The sequence below is a fragment of the Seriola lalandi genome, unplaced genomic scaffold, assembly GCF_002814215.2.
Source record: "Seriola lalandi dorsalis isolate HSWRI2012SDOR001 ecotype SW California unplaced genomic scaffold, Sedor1 jcf7180002054975, whole genome shotgun sequence".
Classification (NCBI taxonomy): domain Eukaryota; kingdom Metazoa; phylum Chordata; class Actinopteri; order Carangiformes; family Carangidae; genus Seriola; species Seriola lalandi.
The window spans coordinates 401,913-413,588 of NW_019525525.1; the positions used below are offsets into that span (position 1 = coordinate 401,913).

At 40.1% G+C, this 11,676-nt stretch overlaps 1 protein-coding gene across 1 annotated transcript; it reads left to right on the forward strand.

Moving 5' to 3' along the window:
* Window positions 1-7,436: 7,436 nt before the first annotated feature.
* Window positions 7,437-9,915, forward strand: alkbh7 (alkB homolog 7, RNA demethylase). The gene is made up of 4 exons (XM_023396293.2): window positions 7,437-7,826; window positions 8,559-8,732; window positions 8,956-9,080; window positions 9,313-9,915. The coding sequence occupies exons 1-4, from the start codon at window positions 7,554-7,556 to the stop codon at window positions 9,431-9,433; spliced, it is 693 nt and encodes a 230-aa protein (XP_023252061.1). The 5' UTR covers window positions 7,437-7,553; the 3' UTR covers window positions 9,434-9,915.
* The last annotated feature ends 1,761 nt before the right edge of the window (window positions 9,916-11,676 follow it).

Below are 11,676 nucleotides of genomic sequence, written 5' to 3' on the forward strand. Positions count from 1 at the left end.
GGCCCCCGCCACCTTACAATTGTTTTACCAGTGCGCTCTGATAAGCCCTGAGACCAGGAAAATTGTTGCATTTGTTATTAATGAGTCTAATTTCAGAATGCACAATCTCGAGTAGAACGGAGAAAGAAAGATACCGTTTTCCTTTGAAATGTCGGTGTCATTGTTGTCGTGCTCTGTGGATGAAATAATTTTCTCAAACGAATTCAGTTGCATCCTCTTTCGTTGCAACCATCATCTTCTGTCCGTCACCTGCGCGGCCATCTAGAAGCTGAGCAAGGGACACACGGACGGCGTCGTCAAAGACAAGGGTATGACGGCCGCTTCTCCGCCGTCTTACACCCTCTCATGATCTTGGTTTGACTGGTCGAGGTGTAGTAGTGCCGAGAAAGTCCCTCACCATCCCCGCCCCGAAAAGTCTACCTTCGTCCGCACTGATGAGCCCAAATGTCCTGGCAGCGCGTCTCTCAGCTTGTGTGAACTACAATGAGAGCTTGGTCGGTTCTGCAGCCGCAGCACATGACGCACGCAGCTCGTCCAACTTCCAGACGTATGTCACGGATGGAGGCACCGTCTATCGCCTGTTTATTTTAAGGTGCTTCGGGCTATAGCCCTGCCCAGTTGGACTGGACCTCTCGAACCGTCCAACGCCAAATCAATTACAAATAATGCGTAAAACAGCCAGTTGGCGTAGAGAATGGGGTGACATCGGTACCTCTGTGACTCTGTTTATCATTTCCCTCCACCTCAGTATAAGTGTGTATTTCATAAAGACTTAACTATGCTTATTATAGCCAGTTGTGCGCGCTCGCGCGCGTGTGTGTGTGGCGGGGGGGGGGGGGTGGAGGGGTGTTGGCATCATGCAGCTCAAGATAGCCTACAGCTGCAACCCAAGCTGACAATGACTGCGCGCACACGGGCGCGTGAGTAGAGTAAATGCGCGTCAAAGTGTGCCCGCGCAAGTCTGCGTGTGTTTGTTAGAGAAGGTGGAGGGGGGAGGCTATTCTTAGCAACAGACATTTGGAAATTAATGGACGAAGAGAGCTCTCTCTTCCCTCCCTCCCTCCCTCCCCGAAAACGAGTCGAGGATCTTCTTCTCTGGCTCTCTTCCTCTCCTCTCCTCGAGGCTTTTCTCATCGCTCCACCAAAGCACTGGTGTCCGTTCAAGGTGCGACCATATGCTTTGCGCTAAAGCACAGGCACAACAAAGATTTTCAATGACACAGAGGAAACAAAGGCAAGGCGGATGGACAATGCCGAAAGATTAAAAAAAAAAGAACTGCACCATTTTTCCTTGCTGCAACATATCTATAATATCCACTAATTCTATGAAGTGTCAAACCTGTCATTTCTTAGAAGTAAAAAATATCACCCCTTTGCCTCCAGTGAGCCAAACTGAAATGATGCAGTGTCAGGCTGAATACTGATTATATTTCCATCTTTGCTTATACTACAGAATGATCGAAATGAGTTGAGATGAATGAATGAGTGGAGAAAGATAGCAAAGAGTGGTCTCATATTCAATGAATGTCATGAGTCACTACACCGTGACCAAAGCAGCTCCTGGTGCCATGTTATCTTAAGTGTTGGAGAAGACGCGACCACATCACAGGACAACATTCTCTTCATTTATTATGTGACCCAATTGATTGACTCCAGAAATAGCCGCCTGTTTGAATGGGAAATGATCATACAAATACAGATTTAAGGGTGACCGGGAGAATAAATTCACCTCTCCAAGAGATTGAATCCGGAGAGGAACCTCGCACGTGCGAACACCGATCGATAATAGCACGACCTTAAACGTCTATCCGATATGTCAGAAAGGGATCGTTTTTCTTTGTGTCCACTTAAGCAAGGCTTCCGGCTGTGAGACTGAGGCTGACCCCACCACAAGGACATGCAAGAATACAAAATTTAATTCCCAATCATAACTAAAGAGAAAGAGAGAACTAGATAGATAGATAGATAGATAGATAGTCACTGGAATAGATAGATAGTCACTGAAATAAATACAACAGTCTGCTCATCATCACAATGCCAGGGAATTTGTCCCAAGAACAGAACTGCTGCCACATTAACTCCCTAATAAAATCATGATAATTCATTTCCACCCCTGATGTGATCATATCAGAGATTCCACTGACATCAGAGAAGCATGCAGCCTGGGGCATGGAATTGTGCCATGCTGTTAACCTTACTATCATCAGGAACATGGACAGCACCACAACGTTAGCAAGAATATACTGTCACAGCATGTCAGGACCAAGGAGAGCGCCTCAACGGGACATATCAGTGTCTTAACACTACACAACATCTAGTACATGGATAGTAACACCAAAAATTTAAGTTTGATGTTTTAACTCTAGATCTGTTCTCATGTGTCTCAGTTCAGCTGTTTGCCAATCTATAGCTGTTTTACATTTGAATGATGTTGCACATATTACAATGGGTGTGTTAAAATGTTAAGACTCTGGAGTTTGTTACAAACTGTCTCACCTCAGCTGTCTAAAAAAATCCTACATACAGCAAGCACATGAAATTTATTTGGTTTTTGCTTTTGAAAAATTGTCTTTTAGTTTTATAGGCTGCTATATCTTGTGTATGTGTGTGTTTGCAAATGTGTGTGTTTACACTTGGGAGTGATGATCTGTGAAATTATCTATTGCCCTTCAGAGCTGGAGCCTTTGAGGAGCAGCAGCCTTCTGTCCAAACCTGTTATTCCACACAGCCAGCACAAGAAGCACTGAAGAGCAGCAGCTCCAAGGCCATCCATGCATAAAACATTGTTACCTCACAAGAACACATACACTGTCTCTATGGAAGAGACACAGATACATGATAAACATGGTATACATATAGTGTCTTTGGCTGAGAAAATAATGCATCATGATAGCCCATCTTTGTCCTACAGCAGCGCATGTCTTTCTGAGTGCATGTAAACGACATTGCATTTGACCATTACTGAAACCACACCCCTCTGCTTCCTTTGATACAAAGGGAACAGTTTGTTTAAGATAGGGGTGTACAAATATAAGAAATCACCCACACTTGAGTATACAAATTCATAAGGTGTTCAAGTTGATAATGGGTTTGAGAAGAAGGGTAGGAGGGACGACATGTTTGATCTGTTAGTATCTGCTTCCATGACATGACGACTTTGAATCCATCAAGTTCTAAGCCTTTGCTCTCTGAGCCAGTGATCCCTTCATGATACAATAAAATCCTAAAATCCTGTGATAATGCTATTGCTTTCTGATAAAACATGCAGTATGTAGATTATTGGTATATTTCAGAAATAATGTGTAATTCCCTTCAGGTAAATATTCTGTGGATGCTGAAATCTGTGAGGAAGCAGATAGTGATGCCAACCACATCCTCTAAAATTAAGGTCATGATTCAGCACAGCTAGATGGAGAAAGTCATTAAACCTTTGAGGACTATATTGAAAAGGGGGCATCAATCAAATGAATGATCCCAACAGGACTGAGGATTATTCGCCACAAACCCATAAGCTTAAGTATATGTATGTTAAGACTCAGATACGTTTATGTTGTGTAAATTTAAATAAATGTTTAAATATGGTGGAACCATGGTCTCCACTGCAGATTTCTAACATGCTTAAAAACAATTATTCCCCATCTCTAGAGTTTAAAAGTGTCAAGATTGTTCTCTGTTGTTTTTCTTTCTCTGTCAGATGTTCAAATAGTGGGTAGCTGTGAGGCTGGAGCTCTGAGGCGAGGACCTAAAAAGGAGTTTTGTGACTCAATGATTCATAAGGCTGAATAATTCAATGGCTGGATGCATGTAGAGCACTCCGCCCCTGCTGAACTCGGTCCTCCACAGACCCGATGTAGACTTACATGTGAACCTCTGCAAGACTGGTCCACACATACACACAACAAAGTGGGTGATTGTGGCTGATAGCCAAACATCTGTTAATGATAAAATATACAGTCTGGGTCAAAAATGCTATTTTGCCATTGCAGAAACATATATCTTTACATAACCAGAGTGAAAAGTAAGGGAGGTGAAGACTCAAGTGCCCAGCCATAGTAAAGTGGGTCAGATGCTGGAGTTAAAACGACATGTAACTAAGGTTTAACTAAGAGGCAGTCTAGATGGTTTTATGGCATATACAGTATACCACAACTGACACAAGCTTTAAATGATAATAGGATAATTGTCATGAATGGATAGAGCATATGCGCATACAACAAATACACACAGTGAAGAGCTGGCAGTTCATTTTCATGACCATGGGTAGAACCAGACAAGAGGATGTGGAGCATGTGGGAAGCTGTACTTTCACATGTAATGCTCCAAAACCCTAATTCAAGTGGCTGAAATCAGCAATCAAGGGGACAGACCTGAGAAGCAGCTCTGGTGGAAGAGTAGGTGGGTAAGTGGAAAGAAAGGGAGATTCTGCAGTGGTGGCTTTAGCTTCTCCTTAGACTGTTGATTTCTGTGGAACATCACAAGATAGCCAGGTTGAGAGGACAGACCACAGAGACAGGTATGAAGACTCACATAGACAACATAGGAGGTGGGGATTTCCATCCCCCTTCTCACTGGTATCTCCCTTGTGTATGTGTGTGTGTGTGTGTGTGTGTATGTTTGTCCTAAGGTCTACCTCAATGTGTGAGCTTAACCTAAATTTCTTTCACACCCATTCCCTCAGTATTACAAATAAATTATTATCCTTTATGTTAAAACCAAAATATTCTCTCTGTGCTCCAGTGTTAAGGTATTTGCACTTATCCTACCAAAGCTCTCCAACAATAACCACTCTGTCCTATTGCAGTCCTTTTCCATGATGTGTAAAAATCTTATCCTATCATATTCTCACTGTATGGTGCTTATCTTTGCGCTAGTAAAGGCAGACAGGTTCCACACGTGTTCCTTCCGAACTGACCACTGCCAAGTATTTTTCTGGTGACTTTCAGTTTAATTGCATGATTCAACAGAAGGCATAATGATGCCTCCAGGACAAGCTGACCGATGATAATGCAGTGAATCATGGAAGCTTTAAATGAGCGCACCAACTGGGAATTAGAATATGAGCCCAAAACATTCATCATGGCTGGATGAATGCAATGCTGGGGGCAGCACCATGGCATCCAACAATGAAATGGGCATCACATCAGTTGTGTGTGTATGTGTGTGTGTGTGTGTGTTGGAGGAGGGGGAGTGTGTGTTAGTTTTTATTGTGGATGCTCACTGACCGAGACCAACAGCAGGCTCACAGAGGGAGGCACTAATAATCCTTGTATACTGTATATACAGTGGCTGTGTTTGAATGTATATGTTATATGTTGAGGCTCGCATTCATGTTTATCCTGAGCACAATTTGCCTACGCGTCTGTGAATATGGTGGATAGACCACAGTGAATTACACAGAAACACACAACTAAGAAGTTTTCAGCTGAAGTATGCACTATGCATTTTTAAACATCAAGAATTATTCACCTAGTTTTAAGTAGGGTAACACAGCTGGTCCTGCAAATGCAAAATCAGCTTTCTCCATCTGTTTATCATTCGCTGACAGTTACCCTTTTCACATCTCATCTGTCTGACACAGGATTTAAACCTCAGATTAAGTTTCACAGATTTCTCATGATGGTGAAAGACATGTGTCACTTTCCTTGTATACCAACATTTCACAAAAAAAGGGTTCACCTAAGATGCAAGCAAAAGAGGGAACAGGAGAGACAGAGAGAGGAGAGAGAGAGAGAGAGAGAGAGAGAGAGAGAGAGTGGTAACCTGTGCTTAGTGGTAAGTAGGACAACAATTTTTTCAGGGGGAATCTCTAGTGAGAATGAAGTCACCACTTTATCTGCTCTCAGAACTCTTCTCCTTTTTCTTTTTTCATACTCCATTTTTTTCCCAATCCTACCAACCGTCTCCCTCCTTTCATGAATGCACATAAAGAAAAGGAAAATTAAGAATATTGTATAGTATTTTATATATTTGATCATTTTATTGTGTATCTGTGTCTCTCTGTTCTCTATTTCTTTCACTAATTTTATTAATAATAATATTTTTCTCTTAATACTTTATAGATACATGTTCTAAGATTTTTTTTCCCCCCAAAGGTAAATATTTCCTAATCTATTAACTTCTACAATAATGTGTCTCTATTTCTCTCTTCTGTCTGATCATGTTTATCATGTTATATGTTATATTAACTTAATGAAGTTACAAAATCCAGTTGCTATACCATGCACTTTATAATAAAACACTACTACCATGTAATGCATCCCTAAAACCAGCCCTGCAAGAAATAAGGCCTTTGTGAGTTTTTTTTCCACCTACATAACGTATTAGAAACACTACTTCCTCTCTGAGTGTTTTATTTTGACAGTACTGACCAGCTTTTGACACAGGTGGAGTGGACAACTAACCTGAATGCATTCACAATCATGGGTGTTCACTGCTCTCCAGTGTTCACGGTGAAGAACTGCAAGATCTGTATCCACTCTCTTTACTCCGAGTTGCCATACTCCCCCTTGTGTGTTCATATCCCAAAGCGATGAGAGCAATAGAGCAGAGAGACGGCTTGCACTCAGAAAGCTTCTTTTGTGGCCTGGCATGGCATGCAGGCCTGGAACATAACACATAACAAGAATATATTCACATTCTGATGCAAGGCTGTTGGACAAAAATAGAACAAAGAGTTATTTATGGTAGTTATAATCTGTCCATTGTCGTCTTCTTCTGTTGATTTCACAGTTAAGGACCATTATTATCATATGATATTATGGTAATATCAGGCATGTTAATAATATTATTATCAACATGTCGACATGTCTACATGAATTGTAGAGAATCAAACTCTTTCTATTTCTTACCAAAGCTAACAAGAGTAAACCAGGGCCTTCATACAAAAATCTAAAAATGCAAATTGTGTTGGGACTATACTGAAGAAAAATGAGAAGAAACTAAAACAAAACTAAACAAAGACTTAGGACTTAGTTTAGGGTGAGGTAGAGAAGTAAATATATAACCAGAGAGATCCGGTTATCATCATGCAATCCTCAATAAAAGTAAAGCATGTGCATTTTAACCAAAAACATCTACACTTCTGTTTATTCTTTTTCTTTTATATCTTTAAAATTGTACATACACACATCAAGGGATATGTAATTCATCTTATCTGTAAAACAGAAGAAAAACTACCAATTACATGTGAAGATTTTAAATTAGCGCCTTCTAGTGGAGTTAAAAAGGCAAGTTGACATTGGCCATGACTGATTTTTGAGGCTTTATTTTTTGATTAATATACTGATAGATCAACCACTCTGTCAATGACTAGAACTGGTTTGTGTTTCCCTTAGAAGAAATACTTTTATTTCTCAGTCACACAATTCGAAAAAAAAAATCTAGTCCTCATGATTTATGTTATATTGCTGAAGGACTACACCCCCCACAATGCATTGCGTCATTCAACATGGCGTCTTTCACAAGCGTTTGACTTCTCCGAACAGGACCAAAACGCAGCAAAAGATAAATAAGACTGTGTAGCGAGGTTGACTAATTATATTTCAGACAGGAGGATGAGACCGTTGCTGGTAGTGTTTAAACGAATCCACAAACCACCCGTTTACACCAGTCGCCCGCGTTGTCTGAGCTCCTGTGCTAGCAGCGGCCTCTCACCTCTTCGAGATGACGCTCTGATCTTGGGGTCCAGTCGGGAGTTGGTGCAGAGACTTGGCTCACAGGTAGAGGTGAGGACTGCCTTCATCACCGAGGAAGAGGAGGGGGTTCTGCTACGAGAGCTGGAGCCAGGCCTAAAGAAGAAACGCTACGAATTTGACCACTGGGACGATGTAAGTCATGTTCATTAGCTCAGGCTCCAAAGTTAAAACGGGTCTGGACAAATTTCTCGCATGTTTACATACTGAAGGTGCACGTGGAGTTGCAGGGACAAACTTGAGACACGCACCTGTTACTGATTTTACAATTAATTTAGCAGAATGAGGAATGGCTAGGATGCTGTTACGAATAGTTTAAAGACCACTTAAGCAATTTCTAAGGCTTGTCATTACGCTATCCACCAACGGAATTTACACCTGCCAGTACAATGTATCATACAAGAAGATATTTCCAAGGTAAATGTGATTTAAAATGAAAAAAAGTCTCTTCTTTCAAGAGTGCCCTTGCCATGATAGGCAGCAAGAATAATTTGACATAGACAACACCTCACAAAATCCTAAATTAAGTGAGAATTTAAAAATAAATGAAAACTTATAGATATTTATGTACTTGAAAATCTTATGCACATGTTTTCACAGGCTGTGAGGTTATTTATGAAAATCATTTCACCAAACCTGTTTTGACCCTATATTTAGGACACTAACTATAGGCGCACACTCTTGACAAACTAATTGTTTACCAAGGGCAGCCTGTCAAAATGTTGGTCTTTAAATACTACATTGTAAGAACTTGTGCACACCATTATTTCTCAAGGCACTTACTGCATAGTTAGAGCATGAATGTATTTGAAGCGACAGTGACAACATCTGACTTTATTTGTGCTTTGTTCACTTACCCACATTTAGGCTATTCACGGGTACCGAGAGACTGAGCGTGTGAGGTGGGGGGCAGCATGTGAGGAGGTCTTGAACCGTGTCCGATCTGTAGCGTTTCCGGAGGGTAGTCCACTCCTCGGGCCTGTGCACATTTTAGATTTGGACAAGACTGGCTACATCAAGCCTCACATCGACAGCGTCAAGGTAGGTTTTCTCTTTTCTTTCTCTTTATGCACAGTGCTGCATACAGTAGCTTCAGGAAAGACACTTCTAATGCATCATTTCCAGACATGAAAGATGACATTATACAAGATGGACAATATACTTAGCACCATAACCTTGCAAAAACCTTTTATGTGGAATGTGCTGTTATCCCAGCTGTGTTCTCACTGCGATTTTTGTCTGTTTCCGTCTTGTAATTTTTCAGTTTTGTGGCAGCACTATCGCTGGGTTGAGTCTTCTGTCGGACAGTATCATGCGTTTGGTGAAGGAAGATGCCAGCAACGAATGGCTGGACCTTCTGTTGCCCCGACGCTCCCTCTACATATTGAGGTTGAGTATACTGCATGCTGCATTTGGTTTAAATAATATATTTGATATTGTTTAAATATGAACTATTTGAGCTCCTGCTGACTAACAGGGATGAATGTCTGAAAATGTCTGGCGTAGGCCTACTGTAAACATGGAGTGTGCGGTAGTTGTATCATACTCTGCAGGATACCCAACATCTATCTTTAAACAGTGCAGTAATATGTTTCATCCTGTTCTCTTGACATCTGTACAGAGACCAGGCCCGATATAACTTCACTCATGAGATCCTGAAAAATGAGGAGTCTGTGTTCAGTGGACAGAGAGTGCCCCGACAGCGTCGTATCTCCGTCATCTGTCGGAACCTTCCAGGCTAATGCCCACATTCACTCAGCTTGGATACTAACGGAACATCATATGAATTTAAAGGATTGTGTCAGTGATCTCCATTAAGATATTAAAGCTGATATCCCCTGTGTTTTTTGGTTAATATAACATTATTATGTATATACATCTACGGCAAAGTGTCCAGGACATTTATTGTAGTTGTGACACTCTCTAGACTGTGCTATTGAGAAATATTGCCCAGCTTGCTGGGTCATAATTTAGAGTATTAAATAAGTCTAAAAGAACCAGGATAGTGGCAATGATGTGTATTGCACAGTGGTTATCTTTTCAGAGATTATAATGAAATTGATGATTCCATAATTACCAGATTTCATTCACTGGAGTGGGTTTAAAGTCTCTCAATGGCTGATTTAAATAAACAGCGCTCCTCTGCTTCTGTATAATACAGAGACTCTTAGTGAAGCATTTCCGAGTACACTTAAGCAATAAAATAAAGGTGAACTTGAATGCATATGAATCTGCTGATGGTTTTTTAATAAATACAAGAAGGAAAGCCTTCATAATTCCAGTCAAGTGTGTAACTTTATCCTTTCCGGGCACAGAGAGGGAAGGACTAAAAATGAACCTCTTCAGGTGAATCGTTTTGATGTTTTCCCGAAACCATGACCTCTGAAAGAGAGGTTGTGTGTGTCTTTTTAATGAACAGCTTGTGTTGCGACATGCCACAGGATCAGAGTTTAAAACAATCTTCACAAGTGGCATTTATCATCAAGTATTTTCTTAAGCATATTGAATCTGTTTTTCATAGTCTTAAATCTCCCATTAAATAACAGAACACAATTTCAGTAAGTGTTTACAGACAAGCAGCTCAGTCTCCGTATGATTTCCCCTGCAAACAGGTTAATCAACAATGTGAAATGTGCTGCTATTTTCTGTTTCTCTCTTTGTGCCTCACCGTTCATATACACTTTATGGCATGAAAAAAATGTGTTTCAGTATGTCTCAATCATGACAAAAGAACCCAAATTATAGACTATTTTGGCTTTCATTAAATTATTTCACAAACGGTAGTGTATGCAAATATGAGATTTTAATACATAAAGGCATTTAACAAAGATGCTTCATATAAGAAAACATGACGCATTTTGAAATCCTAATCAGCAATCTGCAGATATGAAACTTTAAAATCCTGAATTGAAAGAAGAAAAAAAACACATCTGCATCCTCAAGGAGTTCAAATAATTAGAAAATAAGTGCTCATTTGTTTGTCCTAGAGACATACTGACCATTTTCTGCCTGCAGTGTACAATACATCCACTTTTGTATAGAATTGTGTATATACACAGACCATTCGGTGTAACGATGTCCATACTGCTGAAAGTAGGCCCTGTCAACACACACACACACACACACACAGATTGAGGACCAGACACAAGACGTGAAGCTTTAAAAGTCTTTTAGTGGCTGTTTTTTTTCTTTTGCCCAGCCAGACGTTACATGAACAGGCCTTTCACATATTCAAGTGGTCTGAAAAGCAGAGGTGGAAAGTAACGAAATACATTTACTCACGTTACTGTATTGAATACTTTTTTTGTGTATTTTGTATTTTTTAAGTACAATTTAAAATCGGTATTTTGTATTTTACTTGAGTACGTTTTTACTCAAGTATTGTACTTAGTTACTTTATAAATCCTATCCGTTACTGAGTAAAAATAACAATTCAACCTACAGGGGAAAAATACGCGCCAGAACCATTGACAGTAAACCAATGGCCAGAACCAACAGTGACTAACTTTACAAAACAACTAACTTTAAGTTGCTACTTAAACTGAACAAGAAGTTCAGTTGTTGTGAAGTTGTTGTTTTTGCACTTAGATTTGTTACACTTGTTCTTTAATTAAAAACAAAATAGTTTTGGATTTCTGACCCCTTGTCCTATTTTTACTACCATCACACCCCACACAAAGAAAGTAACTAAATAACTTTTACTTAAAGTACATTTCAAATGAACTACTTTTTACTTTTACTTGAGTACATTTTCAGATGAGTACTTTTACTTCTACTTGAGTAATATTTCATCAAAGTATTGGTACTTTTACTTGAATACAATATTTTTGTACTTTTTCCACCTCTGCTGAAAAGAGAGCAGCGAATGTTATATGTGCACCTGGCTCATCTTTACGCACGTTTTCACAGTAATGGTAACATGTGGACACAGCCACACCTCAGTTTACCTGTTCTGAACATCAATCATCCTTTTAGCATGTGAGTA

What these genes read in the sequence shown, in the direction of transcription:
- alkbh7 (XM_023396293.2), top strand. Translation starts at nt 7,554, where the DNA reads ATGAGACCGTTGCTGGTAGTGTTTAAACGAATCCACAAACCACCCGTT. An exon ending in AATTTGACCACTGGGACGAT is followed by an intron (nt 7,827 to 8,558) that starts GTAAGTCATGTT and finishes ACCCACATTTAG; the next exon opens with GCTATTCACGGGTACCGAGA. An exon ending in CGCTCCCTCTACATATTGAG is followed by an intron (nt 9,081 to 9,312) that starts GTTGAGTATACT and finishes ACATCTGTACAG; the next exon opens with AGACCAGGCCCGATATAACT.